General features: G+C 40.5%; 3 protein-coding genes and 6 non-coding genes across 9 annotated transcripts; 8 read left to right on the plus strand and 1 right to left on the minus strand.

Moving 5' to 3' along the window:
- Nucleotides 1-2,114: 2,114 nt before the first annotated feature.
- Nucleotides 2,115-6,249, plus strand: b3gat3 (beta-1,3-glucuronyltransferase 3 (glucuronosyltransferase I)). The gene is made up of 8 exons (XM_026299244.1): nt 2,115-2,270; nt 2,635-2,742; nt 3,001-3,169; nt 3,249-3,432; nt 3,567-3,728; nt 3,828-3,914; nt 4,042-4,245; nt 4,509-6,249. Exons 2-8 carry the CDS (start codon nt 2,649-2,651, stop codon nt 4,605-4,607), a joined length of 999 nt encoding a protein of 332 aa, XP_026155029.1. The 5' UTR covers nt 2,115-2,270; nt 2,635-2,648; the 3' UTR covers nt 4,608-6,249.
- Nucleotides 6,250-9,719: 3,470 nt separating this feature from the next.
- Nucleotides 9,720-15,045, plus strand: LOC113135732 (uncharacterized). The gene is made up of 3 exons (XM_026315974.1): nt 9,720-9,868; nt 11,514-12,266; nt 13,826-15,045. The coding sequence occupies exons 2-3, from the start codon at nt 11,601-11,603 to the stop codon at nt 13,973-13,975; spliced, it is 816 nt and encodes a 271-aa protein (XP_026171759.1). The 5' UTR covers nt 9,720-9,868; nt 11,514-11,600; the 3' UTR covers nt 13,976-15,045.
- A 2,765-nt stretch (nt 15,046-17,810) lies between these two features.
- LOC113125800 (small nucleolar RNA SNORD29) lies at nt 17,811-17,875 on the plus strand. The gene has a single exon (XR_003295213.1). It is a non-coding gene; the product is annotated as a small nucleolar RNA SNORD29 (small nucleolar RNA).
- Nucleotides 17,876-18,112: 237 nt separating this feature from the next.
- LOC113125801 (small nucleolar RNA SNORD30) lies at nt 18,113-18,179 on the plus strand. Its single transcript, XR_003295214.1, has one exon. It is a non-coding gene; the product is annotated as a small nucleolar RNA SNORD30 (small nucleolar RNA).
- A 173-nt stretch (nt 18,180-18,352) lies between these two features.
- Nucleotides 18,353-18,478, plus strand: LOC113125762 (small nucleolar RNA SNORD22). The gene has a single exon (XR_003295179.1). It is a non-coding gene; the product is annotated as a small nucleolar RNA SNORD22 (small nucleolar RNA).
- A 503-nt stretch (nt 18,479-18,981) lies between these two features.
- LOC113125760 (small nucleolar RNA SNORD31) lies at nt 18,982-19,056 on the plus strand. The gene has a single exon (XR_003295177.1). It is a non-coding gene; the product is annotated as a small nucleolar RNA SNORD31 (small nucleolar RNA).
- A 538-nt stretch (nt 19,057-19,594) lies between these two features.
- LOC113125761 (small nucleolar RNA SNORD31) lies at nt 19,595-19,665 on the plus strand. Its single transcript, XR_003295178.1, has one exon. It is a non-coding gene; the product is annotated as a small nucleolar RNA SNORD31 (small nucleolar RNA).
- Nucleotides 19,666-19,815: 150 nt separating this feature from the next.
- Nucleotides 19,816-19,887, plus strand: LOC113125802 (small nucleolar RNA SNORD31). The gene has a single exon (XR_003295215.1). It is a non-coding gene; the product is annotated as a small nucleolar RNA SNORD31 (small nucleolar RNA).
- Nucleotides 19,888-20,403: 516 nt separating this feature from the next.
- arl2 (ADP-ribosylation factor-like 2) lies at nt 20,404-25,105 on the minus strand. Its single transcript, XM_026298729.1, has 6 exons — nt 24,990-25,105; nt 22,943-23,033; nt 22,577-22,687; nt 21,574-21,736; nt 21,242-21,322; nt 20,404-20,819 (listed from the first exon to the last, which is right to left on the minus strand). The coding sequence occupies exons 2-6, from the start codon at nt 23,005-23,007 to the stop codon at nt 20,685-20,687; spliced, it is 555 nt and encodes a 184-aa protein (XP_026154514.1). The 5' UTR covers nt 23,008-23,033; nt 24,990-25,105; the 3' UTR covers nt 20,404-20,684.
- Between the last annotated feature and the right edge of the window lie 74 nt (nt 25,106-25,179).

The following is a 25,179-nucleotide window of genomic DNA, read 5'->3' on the forward strand; positions in this document are numbered from 1 at the left end:
TTTCACACAAAGCTCTTGAAAATCAGTGCATGTCAGAAGTATGAAAAGCAGAGGTGAGAATTTTAAAGTTATTGCAGAGGTTTTGGTTTCAAAGTGTCTTGGCGCAAAGTCAGTAATGTCAGATTTGGGTTGTGGCTGTACAACTGCTGCCTGAGAATAATCTTACTGCAGAGATGCTTGTCTGAGCTCAGCTGAGCACTTAAAATACCGTACTGCTCGGTGAAATCGAACAGCTGCCGTAAGCCACTTTGACCTTGTTCATTTCATATCTGTTTACAAGACCTTCGGGGTATTTTTGGACAGTTTTGAGTGCTTGTTGACTCATTAGAGGCCCTGGTTAGAAATCACCATAAAACCCTGTGATTCCAGGACTGTAGGTGGTTTGTACAGATATTATGTGTGGGCTGCAGGAGTAAAAAGATATTTCTTTACACAGCAGTGGATGCAGATATTCCTCTATCTAATTCTACCAGGTTCTTAATTTAACCTGGTACAGTTTGAAATGTTTTGAAACTGGTCAAATTAAGGCTTGAGCTGAGATTTTGTAGACTAATCAATCAATGCCTAATCAAAGCATGTGATAACGGGGGTGGGTGTGGGGGTGGGTGTTGAAATAAGAAGTAGATAGCCACTTTCTTAGGAAAACGTCAATACTGAAATAACCTGCTTAATGAAAATAACCTTTGGTTTAACAAAGCCTGGGGAGACGGTTTCTGGTTGTTTCCAGACTGGGGGAAGTTTAGAAAGTATGTTGGTGTTTCATGCTTGTTTCTACTCATCATCAACAAAAACAATTAACCTGTTGCTTGTTTAAGTTCTATACTGACATCCGGTACATTTGGTAATTCATTTTTTCTACTGCATTGGTTTCAATAAAAAGAGGACGTTGTACATAGTGATAGTATATCGACCGACTGACAGTCTCTCTCTCTCTCTCTCTCTCTCTCAGGTTAATCAAATGTAATCAAACCTCATCTGATTTACTACAACAGCCATGTTGTTAATTAGGTGCTGGCTGGATTGGATTGGCTGCAACTCTGACCTAGAGTCAGTTTTTTGTGTCAGGCCATAGAATTTAAATAAACTATTTTAATAAACTTTGATTTGAAAACCATTATCTAAAAATGTTACTTTTTCTGCAGCTGAGAACGTGATAATACTACTGTTCAGTTTTTAGGATATGATGCAGTGACGGTGAAAAAAAACTCTTGAAAATCAATATGACACAGCTGTAACTGACCCTAGATCAGTACTTGGTGGTTATATTCAATTCAGGCTAGTGGGGTGTGTAAAAATAAATAAAAGGCTCAGAGGAAGTAAACATGCTTTTATGAAAATATCTTAAGTTGGAATATGAGCCTACTTTTAAGTAGTTAATTTTAACAACAGTGAGTGCTTTTATTTTGAAAAATCACAGAATCATAGATTCTTCTCTTGGTCTTTTCTGTGTGTGTGTGTGTATATATATATATATTCATATATATATATGTGTATATATATATATATATATATATATATATATATATATATATATATATATATATATATATATATATATATATAAGCTGTTGTGGATCCATCTCCATTTTCATTTCTTGGCCTTTTACAGGTGAAGCACTTTTTTAAACATGATGTTTAAAAAAAAGCAACAAAAAAAAAAAAAGAGTGTTACAGTCCTGTCCATAAGTGACAATGAAAGGGAAAACCAATTCATTCTGCCTTGCCAGTGTTTTATTTGTATGTTACAAATAAAGGAAAGTTTGACTATTCAAGAAATGTCATTTTTTTTAAAAATTATCATATATCATATATCAATTATCATATAGCGAAATATAGAAACCCTTGCTGTAAAAGGGATTTACAAAGTAGCATTGTTAAGGTGGATACAAATCAAAAAGCAGTTATATGGCAAACATGATGACGCACAAAACAACTCATTTATAGGTTTTTATATATTAAAGCTTTCCAAGGGAGGCATTAACCTTTTGAAGCAAATTTGTCTTTAAAAATGTACATGGCAGAAAGATACGGGAAGGACAAGAGGAACCAATAGATGTCTTTTACAGTGCATGTTGCGTGGGGGACTACTTACTTTGTTGCACTAGGAGCGGAAGTTGTTGGTACATTGCAGCAGCAGCCCTTGCTAAGTCGAGTGGATGGAGATTTGGGAGACTGAGGTGCCTTTGCCCAGATCAGTCCAAGATGAAATAAATCTGTAAACTCATAAACTCTCTTCTGCCGCTTCTCTCTCCCACCATCTCCCGCCTCGGGTGAGTGTAAGAAATTAACAGTCGAGCTGTTTTCTCCGTAAAACCAATTTGTCAGGCGAACATAGCTAGGCTCACAGTTTTGTGTCACCAAATACATCAGTGTTAGCCGACCTTCACAGGAATAGCGTTAGCGGCCACCAACACACTTAGCTTCAACTTTTCACAGCAGAAGCTCAGGAAATGTCAGCTGGATAAAGCTGGATGGGGATGACAGCCCCTCCGAGCTAGTTGGCTAAGCTAAATGTAGAGTCTTTGTGTCTCAGCATCTTCAAGTGCACATTTAAAATCACCAAAAACAAAACAACAACAACAGAAAACAGTGAGGTTTAGAGAGTGCTGGTTTGTGACAATGTCATCCTCTCAGCGGGTCTGGGTGCCATGGCAACAAGGATGAAGCTGAAGCTGAAGACTGTATTTGTGCTCTACTTCATGGTTTCTCTGCTGGGCCTGGTCTACGCACTGATGCAGCTTGGTGAGTAGAGTAAGACAAAAAGACCAAGGGTGATTTCCTTTGTTCAGACAGAATAAAAACACTCTTTTTATTTTGCTGACATTTGGACTCAGTGTTAAGTGCATCATATGCTGTCTCTAAGTGTAATGCATATGCTGTATGGTATTCAAATAACAATCTAATGCACTTAATTAAAGATGTATGTGCAAAATTTAATTCAGGATGGTATAAAAACTCAGCGATGTCTTTTGTGTTTGGTCCCTAATGCCGTGCATACAGGTCAGCGCTGTGACTGCACAGAGCATGACCGTACCATATCTCGGCTGCGGGGGGAGCTGCACCATGTTAAGGAGCAGATGAGGAAGTTAGAGGTGACCAAACAACCCCAGAAACAACCAGCCAAGTCCTCCCTGCCTACCATCTTTGTCATCACCCCAACATACGCGAGGTAGTCTTCCTTACTTCATTCCCTGTTCACTCATTTGCTTCATCTCCTACTAATGATTTCTGTCTCTGTCCATGTCCAGGCTGGTGCAGAAGGCAGAGCTGACTCGTTTGTCGCAGACGTTCCTCCATGTTCCTCAGCTCCACTGGATTGTGGTGGAGGACTCGCCTCACAAGACACAACTGGTGACCGACCTCCTGTTTAAGAGCGGCCTGACATACACACACCTACACATGCCCACTGCCAAGGACCGCAAACTACAGGAGGTGGGTGGAGACAAAAAGTACTTTTCACATTTTATCTAAGTGTGAATCAAACTAATATTTTCAGGTGTAGTATTCAGTATTTTTCCTCCTTCAAGTACGAACATGAAATTTCATTCTCAATGGTCGTTCTCCAGGGTGACCCCAGCTGGCTGAAGCCTCGGGGGGTGGAGCAGAGGAATGAGGGTCTACGGTGGCTCAGAGAAGACAGAAGAGCTCAGCCAGGAGGAGACAACCAGCAGGGAGTGGTTTACTTTGCTGATGATGATAACACATACAGCCTGAAGATCTTTGAAGAAGTGGGTGTTGTGACTCAACAGGAACAGTGTTATGTTACTGTGTGTGTGTGTTAAATGTTCACTTACTAAGGAGGAAAAATAATCGTCCTCTTGTCTTAGATGAGGAATACTCAGCGAGTGTCAGTGTGGCCGGTGGGGCTGGTTGGAGGGATGAAATACGAGAAGCCAGTGGTTGAAGGAGGAAAGGTCAGTGTTTTACAGTATTCTCATTTGTCAATACACAAAACCTTTTCAGATATCTTGATCATTAAACAGATGTGCCACTTCATATGAATTGTTAAAGTGAATTTAGTATTTGTGTGATTCTTCTAAGGTCGTCCGCTTTCATACCGGTTGGCGTCCCAGTCGCCCCTTCCCAATGGACATGGCTGGATTTGCAGTGTCCCTCAAACTGGTTCTGGCCAATCCAGAGGCTTGTTTTGATGGAGAGGCACCAATGGGCTTCCTGGAAAGCAGCTTCCTCCAGGGGTTGGTTACGATGGATGAACTGGAACCCAAAGCAGACAACTGCACTAAAGTATGAGCGACACTTCTCAGAAACTTGCAATTCATGTCTGTGTGGATTACGTATGTAGTCTTTGGAGACTGCTTACAGAATATATGTGTATTAGTAAAATTCTGGAGAAGATATTTTTTAAGATGAAATGTAATGTGCATTGACATTTTTTATTTTAATTACATTTAAAGTATATTTTTAAAGACCGTTTTAGTATTTTATTTCCATTCCTTATGTGTGTGTCCGTGTGTGTACGTGTTTGTACGTGTGTGCGTATTTGGTAGGTACTGGTGTGGCACACACGGACAGAGAAACCGAAGATGAAGAGAGAGGAGGCTCTGCAGGCTCAGGGATTGGGTTCAGACCCTGCTGTGGAGGTCTGAAGAACACACAGACACACACACACACACACACACACACACACACACACACACACACACACATACACAGACAGACACAGTGCAAAGCATACTCTGCTGCTAAGTGCTGCATATGTAACTGTGCATTGTAAATACTGTAAAACAGGACACTATCTGTTAGAATTGACATTTAAATTTTCCTCATTGTGACTGTATGATTTTGTGTCAGGTAGTATATGTACGTGCGTGTATATAGTAACTGTGCTGACTGTTAGTGTGCGTATCAGGGTTTTCTTTGCTTTTAATGAGTTACTTACTTACACAGGATGAGTACTCGGTCTGAAGTTTAAACAGTTGCCTCATGGGGGCACCAAATTAAAATTTTACAAATCCGGGCTGTGAAACTACTGATAGATTTCTCATTAAAAAAAAATCTCAACACAGACTTGCATCGTTTGTAGGGTTATACATGTTTACTTGTGCTCAGTGGGAATCCTGCAGTGTAACTCTTTAGAAAAGTCTTTTTGGCTGAGGTACATCATCGCTGGCTCCAGCCTCCTGTTTCTGTTTCCTCTGTTTTTGTTGGCTCTGATTCGTACTGAGCTTTATCAGTGCAGCTGCCAACGTCTTGACTGATTCCTGGATAAGAATCATGCAACAATGCACTTTATTCATGCATGGCTTCTGTTTTTGCATGATTAGTGTCCTTATGTCTTTATTCAGCCATATAGACGCTGCGATTTGTTTTTAGTCATGTAAAAAAAAAAGCATCATCATCACTATGGGAAGCATTCTAATAATCTAATGCAACATGTCTTATCAAAATGTATGCATTTGCTGTCAATGCAATAGTATTATGTTGCAAATGTAGTGCAAAGTGGCATTTTTGACAATGAAAAGTACTGATGACATAAACAGCAGTGGCAGCACACACCAAGTACTGGACAGATCCTAGTAACTAGTTGTTACCTTGTCTTTGTTAAGCTCTCATGCTCATGTGCTGCAAACAACTGCTGCAACTTTGCAACACATACATAACAAATACAGAGACGCAGTGGTTCCACACCCAGTTTAGCTTTACGGTTAAAGCTCAGAGTGCATATGCAGATTTTCACTAGTGTCATAGGACAATAGGTAATTTCATCCAGCATAGGACTCACCATGTATACATTTAGTCAAACATGAAACAAAAAGTCTAGTCTCATTTAGAGCCTCTGAACAAAGAAACACCACCACCAATGCTCATGTATATTCTTTATGTAGTCAACAAATACAAAACATTCATGTTCTATTTATGCACAGAAAATCACTTGAATTCGCCTTAAATAGGCTGGAAATCCCTGGTTCTTCACGTTAGCAGTATTTCAAATGTATATTTGAAGAAAGATTCAAATATAAATGGAACTACTTGAACTGTGATTAATGATCATCCCTGACGTCTTAGAAGAAGATGGAAGAATAAGCAAATTAAGCTCTAAGAAGTGCTCCTCAGTTACTATTGTATGATACTGTAAAAACAGCTAGTGCCTGCTTAAGTGTAATTAGTGCCTGTAAGTCAGTTCTACACTGCTGTATAATGTATTTATTACTGTAATATTGTCCTTTACGTTGTATAATGTGATTATGTCTGTTCCTGGCCTTGAAAATAAACCTATATGATAGTAAACATGTTTTTTCCAGGGTCTTTTTTCAAACACAGTGGCAAAATAAAATGTGGTTGCAATAAAAGAAGGAGAAGAAGAAGGAGAAGAAGTATTTTATTAATCCCCAAGGGGAAATTCAGTTGTTACAGCAGTTATTAAATTTGAGATTATTTAAATTATATTGATTAATAGTACTTAATAAAGTAATTAACTATCTATTTGGGGGGGTTTGTGTGTGTGTGTGTGTGTGTGTGTGTGTGTGTGTGAGAGACTTCCTGAATCTTTCAGTCTTGGCTTTAGGGGGAATTAGTCTGTGGCTGAATGAACTTCCCATTTGCCACAGTTCCTAATGAAGTGGGTGGGCAGAATTGTCCAGTATGGAGTTTATTTTGTCCACCATCCTCCTCTCTGCCACAGCCTCCAGACTGTCAACAACAGATTTTGCCTTCCTGATCAACTTATTTAGTCTGTTGGCCTCACCAGCCTTGATGCCACCTCCCCAGCACACAACTGAAAAGAACAGTGCACTCGCTACTCCTGAGGAAGAAGTCTGCTCTGTCCTTTCTTGAAGAGTGCATCTGTATTGTTTGACCAGTCCAGTTTGTTGTTAATGTGGACTCCAAGGTATTTGTAGGAGTCCACAATCTCTACTTCGTCTCCAAGGATGTAGACAGGGACTGGGGTTTTCCTGCTCCTCCTAAAGTCCACCACCAGTTCTCTGGTTTTCTTGATACTGAGCTTTAGACAGTTGTTGTTACACCAATCAACAAAGCTTTTTATCAAGTGTCTGTATTCCTCATCGTTATTATTGGTGATGCATCCAATGATTGAAGAGTCATCAGAGAACTTTTGGAGGTGACAGGTTCCTGAGTTGTAGCGGAAGTCTGAGGTGTAGAGTGTAAACAGGAATGGTGCCAGTAGAGTTCCTTGAGGTGCACCGGTGCTGCTCATCACCACATCAGATATGCACCCATCTAAGCGAACAAACTGTGGCCGCCCAGTGAGGTAGTCTTTGATCCACTCCACCATGTCTGCTGGAACTTCCATATCCTGCATCGTTGCACTTAGCAGGTGGGGCTGAATAGTGTTGAAAGCACTTGAAAAGTCAAAAGGTGAAACTTATACATGAGCATGCTGACTGAACTGAATTAAAAACTTAAGCTCTTTGAGTATTCTCCAGAATCACATCCCACCTTTCCTCTTTGTTGTTGTCTTATTCAATACAACACAAAATTACATTAAATATATGTTGTCCTATATATTGACATACAGGTAATTGTCATTCTGAGGTATTTACCTCCATGCCAGTGCAATCAAAGTTAAATGGAATATACAGTGGGTACGGAAAGTATTCAGACCCCTTTAAATTTTTCACTCTTTGTGTCATTGCAGCCATTTGCCAAAATCAAAAAAGTTCATTTTATTTCTCATTAATGTACACTCAGCACCCCATCTTGACAGAAAAAAACAGAAATGTAGAAATTTTTGCAAATTTATTAAAAAAGAAAAACTGAAATATCACATGGTCATAAGTATTCAGACCCTGTGCTCAGTATTGAGTAAAAGCACCCTTTTGAGCTAGTACAGCCATGAGTCTTCTTGGGAATGATGCAACAAGTTTTTCACACCTGGATTTGGGGAAGAGGTTTTCTTCCAGGATATCTCTGGACTGGGCCGCATTCATCTTTCTTTCAATTGCAACCAGTCGTCCTTTATAATACTATATATATATTTTATATATTTAATAATACTATATATATATTTATATATATATACTACAGTACTAATAATACTTATACTAATCTTTCCGTACCCACTGTATTTGTGGTGGTCACAGTAATGGCAAAATGACAAAAACATTTGGGTGAAATAGCCCTTTAAAGCAGGCAGCAAATCCGTATACTGTGTCCTGACAAATGAACACTAAGAGACTTTCTCTGTGCCTTTGCAGATGAAATGTGACCATGACCCTTTCTTGTATTTTCAGCCTTTCCTCTTCCCACTCAGTTTACATGTTGACCCAGATTTGTTTAAGAAATGCTGACTTTGCTAAAAAGTTGAAGTCTGTTATTGTGCTTTATTTGAACCCGAGCCAAGAGCACACCTGTTCTCTGTCTGTGTTGATTCATTCACTGCAGTAGCTTGAAGCAGAGCTGTGACTTAACAGTGTCACGTTTCCTGACTTGTCCTTCAGCATGTCTTTGCCTATTCACACTCTCCTCTCTAATTGTCTGTTCTAGCTTTAAAATCTGCTCTAATCATCCACCATGAGCACCATAACTTGTCCCTGCTTGGCAGTGACCATGGCAACCCTCTGCTGGGGTCTGACATCGTCATCAGTGATTACCTCTAGTGGGCGGGGGTTCTCCAACTTCAACACAGCTGAGGTTTTTACAGGCCTGTGTGATCAACAACTGTTATCCGCCATCCGCAGGGAAGTGATCCACTCGGTGACCATACATGGAGCATTAAAGAGGTGTCTGTCTGCTTCACCACACAACACACACTCACACAGGGCTGGTAAGATGAAGGTGCACCGGGCGGTGAGCAAGTAAAGCTGATGTCAGAGAGCCACAGGCGAACCGTCTTTCATCCGCAATGATTCACCCGTGGACACACACATACAAGCACATCTGCACACACGCCTCTAGGCCAGACTTTACTTGTGAGTCTATAAATTGGTTTCATTCATGTCTGTGAAACTATTATCAACTTCACTCTCAGAAGCAACTCAATTCACACTACATTTACTGTGAATGATTTCATGTGTGTGTGTGTGTGTGTGTGTTAGTGTGTGTGTGTTTATATATGTATGTTTTCCCACTGATGGTGTGTTGTCACATATGTACAGTATGCATGTGTGTGCATGCATAGGAAGGTTGTCCCACCCTGACATTGTGTTTACTGTGCAAACAGTAACAAAGCTCATTCATTTTATCTGCAGTATATACACACACACACACACACACACACACACACACACACACACACACACATTCCAGGGTGTTAGGGTATACCAGCTTATCAATGATGAGTGGTGTTTTACATTTATTAGTAGATATGAATAGCAAGTAATGACCTTATTTCAGTCCCAGCTTTGTTAGACTTGGGTCACACTATACCTCAAACCACAACACACTGATATTTCTCTTAAATGTTCTTCATATTGTTGTTAAATTAAGCTGAATTATTAAAAACACTACAGCTTAGGGAAAAGGATTTATTTGTGTTGTCATGATATTATAGGATTTTAAGGAGTTGTAGAAATGCTAATGTGGGTTTTATCCTAAAAGGTCTTTTGAATATGATTAATGGTGTGTATGTGTGTTGCGGGTTTGAAATCAGAACTTTATCTCAGAGTCATTGTGTGTGTAGGCATGTAAAGGATAGAAAGAGTCGGACAAGCAAATAGAGAAAGAGAAAAAGTCCTTGACAGTGTGTGTACCGGGCTGCATGTGTGTGTTTGCCATGGTGACGACAGAGCTGCAGGTTAGGGCAGGGTGGCTGTGTGACGTTGTGTGTTGGGAGAGTATACTGAGCGTTCAGTCATTCACTCAGACCCACACACACTGACACACACACACGGGAGACTCCCCGCTGCTCGCACGCACGAAGAGAAAGGAGACAACGGCAAGACATCAGGTAAGACTTCCAACTGTTAATCTAAAAAAAACTCTGTTTCTCGCTGTGACATTTAATGCCTTTACTCGGTGCACCATAAAGTTAATAAGAAAAGAGACCGACTTTCACTTTACGACTCCCCTGCTTCCTCTAACAGGACACACCAGGATGTTTGAGTCATTTATTCTCATTTTTTGAATCCTGATTGTTCAGACTTAATACTATATTATTATATTACAGTTTTATTTGTTTGCTTTTTCTACATTCTCAGCAATATATCATTCAGTTGTAAAGGTGCATCTGCTGGTGTCTCTTTCTTTCCTGACGTCTTCACTGTTTCCTTTTTTTGTTCTGATCATATTCAGTGAGATCTATCTTAATCTTTACTTTGTAATCTTACAGCCGGCAGATGCTTCGAATTTTGAAACATCAGGTGATCCCTGCACAGAATGCAATTATCTGAATTTCTCTCCTTTCTGTCTACTCTGTACGTTGCAACTAGTGTTTAAGCAAAATGAAAATGTTTCCTGGCACATCCTGACTGACTTTCTAAAGGTCGATTTAAGTGAGCTATAGAACGAAAATGTGGCCTAGTATGTGCTATATACTGGCTGCTTCCTCAGGGAAAAGGTTTGACATTTTGGGAAATACATTGTTCACCTTCAAAAGATGAATTACTCCTCATGTGTGTGTAGAGTAAATGAAGGTGAAAGTAGATCCAGGAGATGGTCAGCCTAATTAACCAAGATACTGATTGATAAGTGGAGGAAAAAGAAAGAGAAATCTGAACCTGGTGTTTTTTAATTCTTTAGTTTTTCTACAAAATTGGACAAACAAGAGTTAATGTGTTAGATTAGTGAACTTTAGGGCTGTTTGTTTCGTCTTTGGACAGAGCCAAGGTTCCTGTTTTACCCTGCCTTTGGTCGTTAAGCTACGCTAACCATTTACGGAACATTTTCCTAACCACTGGTGAGCAACCAATTTTTATGATTTGCTAGACTCATGTTTGATGAATTTAGCAAATTTGCTTCCACGTCCTTTTAACATAATTGAGAATGAGCCAACAGTTCGGCAGACTTGGCAATGAGAGGAAGTCACTGATAGGGCAGTGATTTTGGCTTCTGTTCAGCATCCAACTGGTTGTACAAGTGTCAAAGTCTGACTGTGTGTGTGCATGTGTTTGACTTCAGCTGAAAGTGCACTGGATCTCCAGCTCTGACACTGAGTTATCATCACAACCCTGATAACACAGACTACCACACAGTCTCTCTCTCACACGCACGTATTTGGACACAGTCAAGTCAAGAGTAGAACTTTGGGTAAAAACTACAATGTCCAAAAGATTATTGTCATTTTTTTCCTCCATAAACATCATGTCATACTTGCATAGCAGATCACATACCACCCTACACAGATAAAATGTAGATACACACATGTGCCCCTGATGATAACATTAAAATGTGAATATTTTCCCCTTTTGGTTTCATTTCATACGATTGTTTGATTGTTCTTCTTTTTTTATCATCTGTCATCTGTCCTAGACTTTATTAAATTCTCTGGTTTTAAGACTGAGAGTGCAAAAAAAAAAGGGACCCAGTGAGTGAGGGTGAGGGCAGGGTTATGTAACAGCATTGAGCTAATCTCTCTTGCCCTTTCTTTCTCGAAGGTAACCATAAAAAGAAGTGTGTGAGACGTAAGGGTGCAGCAGAGGACACAAGAAGTGAACGAGAAAGAAGAGTCAGAGAGAGAAAAGATGACAATCGGCAAGAACTCCAGGAAGACCTCTGTCCGGAGCTCCATCAGGGCCCCGAAGTTTCTGGACAAATCCAGTGGCTTCTACGGTCGCCTTGATGAGCCAGAGACTACAGAAGAAGTGAGGGGCACGAAAGTGGAGGGGGATAAGGTAGAGGATGGCAGCCCAACTCCAACTGTGGTGCACAGTTCTGAGGCAGATGACAGGGAAGAGGCAGAGGGATATGACTTCAATGAAGGGGTGATAGAAGACGACGGGGAGACTCTCCTCCAGAGGAAACCCAGCCGCCGCAGCAGCAGGTGGAGAAGAAGCTCCAGGAGGAAGCAGAAAGAGGGGAGAGCAGAGGAGGACTCACCCCGAGATGAGAGGCCCAGCCTGAGCACGGAAAGTCCAGCTGACCCCCAGGTTCTAGACCATACTATGGTAATGACTGAAGTAGAGACGGAGAGACTTAAAAAGGTAGAGAAAGAAAACGAGAAGGCAGGGAAAGGGAAGGAGCCTGCGCTTGTTCACTTTCCGACTCGAGAGGAAGCGGATGACCAGGTCCTGATCAGAGACAAGAAGAGGGGGAGAGAATGGGAGGGAGAGGAAGAGAGGAAGACGAAAAGGGGACAAGAGGAGGAGATGAAGGTGGTAAAGAGGAACACAGTGAAGAATTACCGCAAGGTGAGAAAAAGAAACATTGCTATCAGAATTTTGCAGAAGAAACTAATATTAACTTCTAGTTTCTGTACCTCTGTGAATATGCATTAATTATTCAACTTCACCCATCAGGTTAAACATTAAACCCCTCAAAGTTACATAACTGAGTTTGTGGAACAAATTAGTGAAGTTCTTGATCCACATCCTCCACATGCTGCACACTGAGCAGTTAATCTCCAAGGAAACAATCATACCACCTTAAAAATAGACTGCCACCAGGGGTAAGGTACAACAGCCACTGGTGCATGTCACCAACTCATTAGATGGCCTCATCTGATAGGATCTTTTCTTTAAATCACGTTTTAAAACAGGAAGAAAATAGGCTTTTAGCAGTACAACCACAAGCAGTCGAGATAAATCTGCTGCATGTTCCTGTATCTTATTCACATGTTCCTAAAGATTTTCCGCATTCGTTGAAACTAGTGCACAGAGGTGACATTCCTGTGCCTCCTGTATCATGTACTTTGATCAGGGAACTAAGTACACCAGCGATGACGCGCCCACTAAACCCACACCGTAAAAACATTCCACCGCTTTTAACCAGTCAGCTGCAGCCTCGGGCCTCAGGGTTTGACCGCCTCTCAGATAAGACCACATTCACACCCAAAGCCACAGAGTTTGTCCACAGAACATTAGTTTCTGTGTCAGAGTGTTGCAATAATACCTGTATGTAAATAAGAATCCGGTTTCTGCTCACTCTCCATATCGGAGAAGTGCTGGTTGAATATTTTTTAATGGCCTAAAATCACTGGTTACTTTGGCAACAGGGTAAAAATAAATCTAACAAGATGATAAACTAACAAAATGATAAACAGTGAAAGAGTAAGGAAAAAAAGATAGACTTCTGCTACACAAAGTGAAGTGTAGCTGTGATGAACTTGTGATATACAAGGACATTTTCAATCAGTCAAGTAAATCCTTGACTTCTGAATTGGCTTCTAGTGAAAAAGTGATAAATACAAGCTGTAGAGAGGGTACAGATCAAAACATTACAGCCAAATAACTCAGGATGAATTTGCTTTAATTTTCCAGTGAGTAAATAATTTTTAAATAAATACAAATGAGCAACCTTGTCTACATAATGCCCAGCGCTTGTATTGACAGTTTCCTGGGAAGTTCCCTGGAAACAGTCATGTCATTTTGCAGCTTTCACAGCACCAATAAATGAGCCTATTTACAGATTAGGCCAGCTGAACATGCAAAACTGTACAAGTCAACATCATTTGTATCGGAAATGGAAAGTTGCTTAAAGACTTGGCATAACTCAAATAAATATGGTGACCCATGAGGTAAAAAAGAATAAAACTCAACAGAAGAGACACTAAATTAACATCTTAGCACTCATTCATTTAGCTGCAGCATGACACAGGAAATACATGTGTTTGATGTCTGTAGAAAAGGTATTAATACTGTTGCCATGCTATTGTTGATTTTCCTCTTCACTCATATGTTACAATCGTTTTCAGGTGATCCTTGTGTAATATTTCTGACCCCGCTAACCTTTACACTCTTGTTCCCATCAGGCCTTGGACAGAGCATTTCGTCGTGGCTGGGAGGCCTTTATCACCAACATCTACAGCGTCACACTCACGCCTGTGACGTCATCCTCGCCACCTTCCCCTTCGTCAAAGAAGAAGCATCAGCACAGCTCCGTCTTGGCAGAGTTTCAGTAGAACTGAGCGAGACGCGGACAGTACAATTAAACGCTTCATAATATTTAGTTTGTTCAAATGACGCATATGGACAATCACGTCTTTATGACCATACATTCAGTGCTGACCTTATTGTCACGTGATGCATTTGAGTCATGAACTTGACCTCAGACACATTAATTATATATATATATATATATATATGTATTAGTTACTGAGTCTTAATCACTCAATCTGAAGCTCACTGCCAAATTACTTTCACACAGACTCCAGATGTTTCATTTTATGAGCTGATAGAACAGAGCAGTTGATTTTGCAGTGAAGTCTGTAGGGCTGCCTTGAATTAAAACAGTGCGGTCTTTATGTGATGGAGTTCAGCTGCTTTGGGTTCCCATATATGGCTAATTGTACATCTGATTTGATGGTGTATTAACGTATTAACGTATTAGCGCCTTAGCTCCTTACATCAGGTCCACTGTTAAGAGCTTGGAGCACTACTTCCTTTGGGTTAGCACTGTGAAGTTACTAACATGCTGACGTGTTACCACAAAGAATGGGGAAATTCAACTATAGAGCAATGACTGATCAGTGGACCTTTGTTTTGGAGATATTCCCATTTGTGTATGGTAAATTGTGCCATGTATTGCTGCCTGGCAGCTAAACAGTAATCACTTGTGGTTAATGAGGTGACAATCACACACAAACATGCCCACCTAATCAAACCAATGGTTTTCCCATCTGTGTGTGTACATACATATACAGGAGCTGTCAGGTAGTACACCTATGTGTGTTTCTTGTGAAGGTTGTTTTACCTGAAGGGACAGGCGAGTGGGTGGGGGGGGTATACAAATATGTGTATAACACAAAGAAAAAAAAAACTCCTGATTGCCTCCTTATAAATGAGGACCAAACATAGGTACCAGTTTTTTATATATGTCCTGATTCTAAAGGAGCTCCCAGAATGTGTGGAAACAGTGTGCATTAACTCATGATTAAGTAAACATGTAACATTACAAACATGCTAAGCTTCCTCAAAGCTTCTAAAATGTTATGTTACTTTTCTGAGAGTAAATAAAGACTGAATTTATTTATTTACTTCATTTTATTTCACATAAATCTGTCACATAAATCTGTCATATACATATCAACAGAAGTGCCTGCATTTTAATTAGGTAACGCTCTCTTACGGTCCTGATTATGGATGGATGAATCAGAATGAATGAGCTGGAAAACACAGCATCACACCATCGTAAGAGAACACCACGGTAACTGTTGCCGTGAGACAAACAGCGTCAACAGGTGACTCAGTAACAAGTTTGTTCAAGTGGACAAGGTGGTCTGGTGTGACTATTATCTAATGTAAGTACGTAGTCTCTCAAGGACATATGTTAGGAGTTAGATTCTCTAATCCTGCTCTTACAGTTTGGGAAAGTTATAAATGTTATCTTGTTTGGAGACACCAGCTGATGTATATTTAGTAAATGTAATAAAACATTATTTTAAGTGTAATTTTACTGACAGTATTTGTCATATCAATATGGTTAATAGTAGACGTGGTTGTAGACTGCACATAATACATACAGTATGAGAATACATAGCTCTAAGTTTAGATCTCAACCAGGTCAAATACAGATGAGATGGTACTTTCTATTTCTACAAAGGTCAGTGTTCAAAGGTTAAAATAAAAACCCAAAACACTAGAAAAACAGTCTCGCGTTATTTAAATTAATAAGTTCAGAAGTCACGCCGTTTTCAGTGTCTTTGCTGCCACCTTGTGGTTGTAAAAATATGACGCGTTCTTGGCGGAAATGACGTAAAATGACGCGCTCTTCATTTTTCTTTACATTTATCCTCAGTATCATGTCCATGGAGATTAAAAGGCCAGTTTAACTTGGGCAAAAACACTTTCGCTGTGAGGTTTAATTTCTCCAGAGATGAATGTAGCTCGGGAAAAGCTCAAGGCCGGCTCTCTGAGGAAGGTTTGGGGGTGGGAGGAGTCGTTGAGGCGGGTGATAAAAGTCAAAGGGCCCGGTTGCTTCTTCCACTTCCTTCTCTGATCTGGTCGAGGTAAGAGGACACACACAGTCAAAGGACGGTTCATTCCAGACGCTAATATTCTTACTATTACTAAAATTATTGTTAGAATTGTTTTATTTTAAGGCGCATTTGCAGGTAAAGCTTATTTTATTATGTATTTATCAGCTCGGATGTGATTTTAGCTGCAGCTGGTCTGCACAGGTCGAGCTGAGTGTCGGTCAGAGCCGACCACAATCTTTTACCATCCTGCTTTAACACATGGTCCTGTCGCCCTGCACGTCCGTCAGCACGGACGACGACACGTTTTCTAAAAGCTGCGGGCGCCATTTGTTGGGAAACATTAGATGAGTCCGTGAAACTTAGACTGGAAATGTCCGTGCTGGTTTGGCGCGGCTGCTAGCTCCGTCTCTCAATGATGATACTTTTCACAGACCTGTACTGAATGACTGTGACTGCACTTTATCGATCTGATGTGAGACGCTTTTAAAATGATTATCGGTTTTACCGGCCTGAACACGTTGCACGGGGCGGTCACGTGGTTGCTAATAGCTGCTAACAGCTAATGCTGTTTCTGCTGTTTCTTCTTCAGATGGTGGAAAAGGATCCAGAAGCTGCTCTCTGCAGAGGTAATGTGTCCTTACACTGGTGGAGCCTTTATTAAGAATAGATCGATGTGATTGATTAGCATGGCCTGCTAAGAAGCCTCTTGCTACCATGATGACTCATTTGAACTCTCTCACTGAATTGATCCTTTGAGGAAACTTCGTTTTTCTACATGCTGAGTAGCACGAGGCTGTCATGTGTCTCTCTGTGTGGATTGTATGAAATTTCTCATGTTTTTTTTTTTTTGTTCTCCAGCTGTGGGCAGAGTGTGGCAGGACACTTACACAGGTAATAAAATACTGTGTAAAGCTGTGCAGCAGTGATAGTTTGAGCTCAGTGTGTTGCAGTGATGAGTCTTTGAACTCTCTCTTACTGAATCAGCCTTTGAAGAAACCTCTTTACCAGATTCTGAGTAGCACGTGGGCTCAAAACAGTTTACCACCTATAGTTACTTTAGTAATCTTTGTATTGTTAGTAAGGGATAAAAGCTCTAGTCTTTAATGCTGAGTGTTTTTGGCCTATGTTGTGGCTAATGCCTTATTTTCCTGGCAGGTTGCTCTGTGTGATCTCTGAACTTTCCAAAGCAGCTGCAAGACACCATGAGGTGAGTTCACAGTGACAGAGTCCCAGAGTTAATTTGGCTGAAGGGTGTAAGAAATGATGATTATAATCAATGACAAGCATATGCCTGATAACAGTGATGTCAGCTTTAGTCTGATTGCCCTTTCTTGAACGCATGCAAGATGTTTTATTGCTAAGCATGTGACTTAATGCTGGTAATTCTCCATCAGGTGGGAGTTTGAGCCACTGAAGGAAGTGACGCCACCTCAGCATCTCAACATGTAAGCTGTGAGTTTGATCATGAGAAATGTCAAAATACTTTCTTTGGTACTGGCAGTTTTTTTTTTTTTTTTTTTTTTTTTGGAGAACATTTGTCTTGACTGAATGTAACATCAGTGTTTGAAAGGATGAAATGGGATAACACCCATTAAACATCTGGACGACTATTGTCACATGGCAGCTTGTCACCAAAGCCCTGATCAAACAGAATCATAACATGCACTGAAAGGTTTAGTGCTGAACTCTAGTAAAGTGCTGTTTTGTCTTGCAGGGCCCTCTTCAGTGGATACTGGGAGAGGTGCTGATTAAAGTCTGATGGTAGGGTTATTTTTTTTTTTTTTTAAGACAACACATCTACATGTCCTTTCATGGTGCAGTTCAGTGATGATGATTCTTAGCTCACTTTGAACCGATGTGAAACGACACGAACATCTGAGAAACTGCGTTTGTTCGACTTCAGTTTAATTTGACTGTAGCTTTTGATGGGGACACTTGGCTGTGCTATTGCACCTTGATTTGTATTTCTAATTACCTTTAGTGACTTTTCTTTTGAATGCTGTGTATTTCATGAATGTCGTCTTCTGTCAACAGATGGACTGATGTCTTAAGGAGCATGATCGTGGGGTTTGTGAAGGTAAGATGCCATTAAGTGACTATAGCCCTTATTCTGCACCTGCTGATAGTGATGATATATCTGGAATCTCGTTCGTCTGAAATGCTGTTGAGAAATAGAAATCTGATGGCAGTGCAGGTCAGTAGTTAATGGTGCAGACTTTGTTGTTTTGTCCTCAGAATCTTTTTTTTTTTTTTTTTAACCCACAGGTTATCCGTCTGTGGATGGCAAAGATGCTGCTGTCTTCTCTCCAAATGAGTTTAATCAGGTGAGCGAGTCCTCCAGGCATTTTCTCACACCAGCTTCCTTCCTGATGACACCCGCACACGTCTTACGCCAAGTGTCAATGCCAGACCTGAAAAGGTGAACCCACTGGTGTTGCCTTGGCAATAAGGGGAAGATGTGTTGGGGTTACCAACAGTCTGAAAGGACACAAACCTAATGATGTGACACTGCATGATTAAGGATCCTTATTAGCAGACTTGGCACAGTCAAATTAGAATAAATAACTAGAAGCTTGTCATGCTGAGATGTTTTTAGTGACATCAGTTTGAATTTCATATCCAAATGCAGTGAAGTGTCAAATGTGTGGTTTAACTGAAATCTGTCTGCACCCATTAGGAGGGAGCTGCCCATTAATGACCTGGAGGAAGGTGAACTAGGTAAGTGTCTTGAACCTCAAATCACAGCAGGGAGTGTGAAACAGTGAACCTTTGGACAAGTCATCATGCCTTACTGTTACCAGACTTCTCTATCATTTGTCCATCAATACCTCCTGTAGGCCTGAAGAGATAGAGAATCCTGGTACAGGTTTACCATATGTAAAGTGATCTTTAGTTCACTAAAAGGTGTCTAATGGTTTTTGACTGTTTGATACCTGCGTGTATTAAAAATAAAATAAACACACTTCTGATCAGTAAATGCTGTGTTGTCCTAGTAGATGTGATGAGTTTCTATTACCGCCCCAGTCTGAAATATCATGACTGATTGGTATCCCCTCTGATCACACACATTCATGAAATAACACATTGCCACTCATGAGACTGGATGGTAACTAACTGTTCCCACCTGTTGCAGGTTTGCTGATGCATGACAGCAGTAAGGACACCTGCAGCTGTGCTACAGGTAAATGAGCCAGTAAATCGTTGTTTCTGGGATTGTAGAAGTGATGATGCGTTTCCTCTCAGTCGTGAGATGTTTTCATTGGCTAGAACATCTCATCCGGTTGGGTCGGCCCTCTCCTGTTGACCCAGTATGGCACTGAGGACCCTGACCACCTCCAGGTGTAAGGTGACCTGCTGGGTTCTGATGGAGAGGTTCAGACTGGGGATATGACTGAGCCTTTGCTTTCTGATCACAGCCCAAAATCATGAGTGTATTAGATCTTTCATCCAGGTGTTGCTGCAGTAACTCAAACTAGATTGTAATTTTTGGTTTTTTTTGTTAAAGGTTGGGCAGCTTCAAGTCATTGCATTATTGGTTGTCCTTTCAGGTGAGTGTTTTAAATGTTGCACTTTGATTGTTTTAGCTTGAATTAAAAGGCCTTGAACAGAAGTGATGATTTTTTTTATTACCGCCCCAGTCTGAGAATTCATGACTGATTGGTATCCCCTCTGATCACAGGACTAAAACCTTTAGTGACTTGGCTGTGTTGGGGGCCCAAACTCAGAATGTGTGTTCTGCTGTTTCAGGTCTCAGCTGGAGCTGTTGAGTCACTATGCTGGTTTGGGTTGTAAGGTGAGAATATTTGAAACTTTAAAAAACTTGGTATGGAAGTGATGAGTTTTTATTACCGCCCCAGTCTGAAGATTCATGACTGATTGGTACCCCTCTGATCAACCAAATAACCACATCTTGCATTTAACAGTACTGTGCTTTTTGCCACACTTTTCTAAGATGTGCTCTTCTTTGCAGATATTGGACTGAACTTATTCACTGGAGCATCAAAAGACTGAGCTGTTATTCAGCCAAGATTGCAGCAACTTGTTTTGCTTCAAGTTACTGAACTTGCAGAGCCAAAGGCACTGAAATGTATCCAGATAACTCTGCTTCAAGAACTGTGGGGAAATTTATAATAAAGCATATAAACTGCACTTAGTGTTGTATGGTCTCCTTTTGTATCTTACAACTGTTTCTAATGCCTGAGCTGGTATTTGCAATGGTTGTGAAAAAATATTACACAAGTCAGAGGGTTTAGAGCAGGTGGTTTACCAGGACAGTGATGCTGGAGGATCCAGGTTGAAGAACCCTGGTTTAGAGTCTTGAGATGAGCTGAAATTGTTACCACTGCAGGTTCATTTGACATGTTTTTGAGGCTGTACCTTATGGATGGATTTAACTGCCTACTGTTGGCATATTGAGTAGATATTTCAGTTTATTAGGAATAAAAAGTGAGGCACCAGTATAAGTGTCAAGTCATTGCGTTTCTTACAACTATGAAAACAAACAAGGATGGAGCAAACATGTATACTTTACATAAGCAGTCTGTCCCCTTAAGACACACACTAAAGCTGCAGGTCTGCAAACAGCAGCTTTTGAAACAAAGTTCATTAAGCTCTATTTTGATACTTCTGATCTCTGAAGTTGAATGACGGCTTCAACAAGAAACTGTCATTTTAAAAAATCAGGGACACAGGCTTAGTCGGCGGTAAAGATCCTTGCAGCAATGTCGTCAAGTAGCCAGTCGACTCCAGCTAACAGGTTCTCTCCCGTTACTGCACTGCAGCCAATGATGCACCAGTGATGAGTTTTAATCTCATCTAGAGCCAGTGCCTGCAGGAAACACAAACAGCGAGAACACCGGTTGTGACGTACAGTTTCTTGATAATTTCAATATAACAGAATTTCAATCAGCACTGCTTAAGTGTAGTATCAGGTACAGTCATCTGTTCAGGTCATAACTCAAAGGGGCTATGTCGTTTCTATTGGACAATGGTAACAAGGAGTCCTGCTGCTATAACATGAACCAGAGGTAAACATGTATCTCCTGTTCTTAAACCAGTTACCACCAGAATAGATTTTAAAGTGCTGATGCTAGGTAATGAAGCTCTAACCTTGTTAAAGAACATAAACATATTTCATTTTAATTTAACTTTAATGTTTTGGTTTTTAATGACAATGATTCTTTTTGCATGAAGCACTTTGAATTGCCTCTGAAATATCCTTTCTTTGCTTAACATGGGTATAAATCTCACCTCTTGTATTGCCTCTTTTGACAGGGCTCCTGGTAAATCCTGTTTGTTGGCAAAAACCAGCAGCGTTGCACCAGCTAACCGCTGCAGGGAGGAGAGAAGGAGGAAGACACCGAGGTAAGGGGGACACGTGAAAAACACATAAAATCACTTTATAACACTGTTTAGATTTCACATCAGGTCCCAAGTGTTTACGCCAGAAACACCTGAGTGAAATTAGACGTGTTGGTCAAGTTAATAGTTAAGAATTCTTTCTTTCTGCTAGTAAAGTCAGACCACTAAATAACCAGCCAACCTTCCCTAATCCTGTAACCCCATGTGTAGTTTTTGTGTACCTCCTCCAGCAGCAGCGCACTGAGCTCCCGTCCACAGTCCTCCAGTCTGAGTCTGTCCGCGCTGTCTACCACCCACACCAGCCCGTCCGTGCTCTCAAAGTAGTTCCTCCAGTAGGAGCGAAGCGACTTCTGACCCCCCACGTCCCAAATGTTTAGTTTAAACCTAGGACACACAGAATGAGAGGAAACATGAAGTGATGGAGTCTGGCCATTCCTGGATACCTGAAGTTGTGTAGCACTAAATGGTGATATTTTAAAGACAAAGTGTACACACACCAAATTATTGGTTCAGTTTCATTTTTTCTGTTTACTGTATTTTGAATGAAGTCAGCTGTTTATTGTTGTGTTATTTTTGAACAACAAACTTTTGCACATAACTATATGATTTATGTTAATATAGCAACTGTTGTGATGCAAATATCAGTTTGCTTCAACAGGATTTCAGAAAATGTATTTAAACTATAGGCAAAAACAATTTATGGACTAACAATGCGTGACAGGTGTCCTTTTGTTTAGTTCAAACTGTCATCTCATTGGTGTGTGTGTGTGTGAGAGAGAGAAGCCTCTTCTTATTTACATGTTGCCTCGCAGCAAGAAGGTTCCTGGTCTGAAACCCATCAGGGGCCTTTCTGTGTGGAGTTTGCATGTTCTCCCTGTGCTTGTGTGGGTTTTCTCCAGGTACTCTGGTTTCCTCCCACAGTCCAAAAACATGTATGTCAGGTTGATTGGTGACTCTAAATTGCCCATAGGAGTGAGTGTGAGTGTGTGAGGTTGTTGGTCTCTATGTGGCCCTGTGATGGACTGGGGACCTGTCCAGGGTGGACCCCTGCCTTTCACCCAAAGAGAGCTGGGACAGGCTCCAGCAGATCCCTGTGATCCTGGTTAAGGAATAAGCAGGTATAGATGATGGATGACATGTATGTGTGCGCGTGATGCCATGATTTGTATAGGTGAGCGCGTGCCGCTGTACGTGGTCGCACGTGTGTAGGGTCTGGTGCGTTACCCTTTGTGCTCCAGTGTCTTGATGTTGAAGCCCAGTGTGGGAGAAATGGTGCTGATGTCCTCCCCGTTAAACTTCTTCAGGATGGTCGTCTTCCCCGCGTTGTCCAGCCCTCTGCAGGAGCGAGGTTAAAGAGCCAACTCTCTCACCTCACTTTAAATTAATTCATCCACTCACCGTTACTAGCCAACTTAGCTAGCGGCATGACGCAGCACGAAACAGACCAAACCTCACAGGCATGCAGCGGTTATCTGACCCCACAGGGATATGAACGTGTCTGATCTTACTGACACATGGAGTCATTGCGTTAATTCCTGCAGTTTTATTTCTGGCTAAGCTAATGCTAGTACACTGTTACAGAAAGGATACAACATCAGCAGTCTCATTTCCCGCTCCTTCTGCTTCATCTTCTTCAAAATCGTCAGCAAACCCATCGCGACTCTGTCCCACTGAATAGCCGCTGTTATTGTAGCAAATGTTTTTTTTTTTTTTTTTTTACAGATTCAGGACTTTGTGTTGAAGATATTTAGCACTCAAAGGCAACATTTCGATGTAGGAAGCGGCTCTAATTATAGTCCCGCCCCACGTAGCCACTGATTGGTCTGTTTGGGGAAGAGTGTACGTTGATTGGTTTTCGGGAAACATTCGAAGATGGATGATTGGTCAGTGAGCATTTGAGGTGTGGTCGTAGTGTAGAAGAAACTACTTGCTTGTGTGCGCCCCCGTGTGTCATTTCTAGGAACTACACATTGGTGCCTCAACTCAATCTGGTTCTTTCAGGCCAAAGATCATTCACTCTTGGCCTTGGAAATTGTAGGTTCTCAAAGTAATATTTACACAACACTGTACCTCAACTTTCAAGTGCTTACGTCTGAGAAATATCTGTGAAATGCAGTTGTAAAAAATAGATATGAACTTTTTTTAACTTGTGTAATTCACTTTAATTAAACTGAATTTGTTTCAGCACATAAAAGTTACTGTGTGTTGCATCACTGGCTGAGAAGATATCCCTTAGCAAACATCCTTTAGTCCAAAACAATTAATTATTTTCCTCATTAAAAAAACAAAACAAAACAAAACATGGGTTCAAACCATGACAAGTAAACTCATATCTAAAACCAGGTTAATGTATAACTCCTCTGAGTCTATCACTTGTTGCGTCACTATTTGGTCTAACGAGTCAACAAGTTACTGTACAAAGTGTTTACAAGAAGTGCAGGAGGGATTTCTGTCACCCACCTCTCACAGCAGCTCCATAGAGGTGCTTCCCCTAAAGATTTAAGCCTATGTAACACATAACACCTCAAGTTGATAGGAAATACTGAGCACTATTGATCTACAAGAAACTAGCAATATTAGCCTTCCATATATAGTTCAAATAAGCCATAAATATTGTTTTACAAATATGCTTTTTAAATATATACTTTTTACTTGAATAAATGTTTTAAGGATATTTCAACAAAATCCACTTTGTGTTTACTTTATGCTAAACTTCAAACATTTATTAGATTAAAGACAAATGTAAAATACATTTGTTAAGGATTTGATCTAAAATGTCAGCAATCGCACCTTGGATAGCTTTGTAAAACTTCTGAGTGTTTTAGCTCTATTTGATGTTGTTAAGGACAGTGGAGGAAGAAGTACTCACATCTTTATTTAGATAAAAGTAACAATACACCATAGAAATAATATAATACTATATAAAGTACAAATGAATTAGCATCAAAATACATTTAAAGTACCAAGAGTAAAATACAGTATGTTAAATGGTACATGTCATTAATTGGATTTTAATTGTTGGTGCATTATTGTGTTGATAATTTTGATGCTGTAGCAGCTAAAGGTGGGGAAATGTTAATTACTTTATATACCTAGAATTCTAGGTAAAGGAAACTATTATATGATTAATTTGATTGCTATAATCCCTATACAAAGCATGCAAATGTATTTTTCCATTCTATCCTTGCTGTTTTTTTCCTCTGGGCTCTGCCTGAGAATGTTTCCTCCTTGTTCATCATATTGTTTGATGGCACAGCATCGGTTTCTCCAGGCAGCTCTGCAGTTTGCTGTTTAGCCTGTTAGCCCAGGGATTGCAACAGACAAGTCAACAGCTGTGTACTTCTGTGTTCTCACACAGAGGTAGGGATTCACTTCTCTAATTTTCTATATTTGTTGTATGCTAACTGTGTTCTGGGTAGCTCTCTGTACTCTATTTTCTAACGTGCAGACTGGTGACGCCCTGATCAGTGCCCATTGGATTATGGTTATTTCTCACCTCTTATTAATCTGAACAGTAACAAAAGGGTTCAGATAAATGTAGTGGAGTAGCCTACAATAGTTGCCTCTGAAATGTAGTGAAGTTGAAATATGCAGCATGTAGCAGAAAAATGAAAATACTCAAGTAAAGTACAAATACCTCAAAACTGTACTTGGTTAGTCTTGATCACTGGTTGTGAAGAGGTGTAGATAGTCAATGAATAGCACCTCTATATCTGACATGACATAATTTTCTAGGGAAAGGCGGCTCTAAGGGATTGGATTATTTCCTGGCACCAAATACCGAGAAATTCCCTGCACGTGAAGGAAGCGCGCTCCTACTCCTAATA

This window comes from Mastacembelus armatus, chromosome 18, assembly GCF_900324485.2.
Source record: "Mastacembelus armatus chromosome 18, fMasArm1.2, whole genome shotgun sequence".
Taxonomy (NCBI): domain Eukaryota; kingdom Metazoa; phylum Chordata; class Actinopteri; order Synbranchiformes; family Mastacembelidae; genus Mastacembelus; species Mastacembelus armatus.

Coding starts and splice junctions, on each gene's coding strand:
- b3gat3 (XM_026299244.1), top strand. CDS start 2,649: ATGGCAACAAGGATGAAGCTGAAGCTGAAGACTGTATTTGTGCTCTAC. Junction 3,915..4,041: donor CAGTGGTTGAAGGAGGAAAG/GTCAGTGTTTTA, acceptor GATTCTTCTAAG/GTCGTCCGCTTTCATACCGG. Junction 4,246..4,508: donor AAGCAGACAACTGCACTAAA/GTATGAGCGACA, acceptor CGTATTTGGTAG/GTACTGGTGTGGCACACACG.
- LOC113135732 (XM_026315974.1), top strand. CDS start 11,601: ATGACAATCGGCAAGAACTCCAGGAAGACCTCTGTCCGGAGCTCCATC. Junction 12,267..13,825: donor CAGTGAAGAATTACCGCAAG/GTGAGAAAAAGA, acceptor TGTTCCCATCAG/GCCTTGGACAGAGCATTTCG.
- arl2 (XM_026298729.1), bottom strand. CDS start 23,007: ATGGGTTTGCTGACGATTTTGAAGAAGATGAAGCAGAAGGAGCGGGAA. Junction 21,323..21,573: donor GTGCGCTGCTGCTGGAGGAG/GTACACAAAAAC, acceptor TCCTCCCTGCAG/CGGTTAGCTGGTGCAACGCT. Junction 20,820..21,241: donor CAAAAGAGGCAATACAAGAG/GTGAGATTTATA, acceptor TGTTTCCTGCAG/GCACTGGCTCTAGATGAGAT.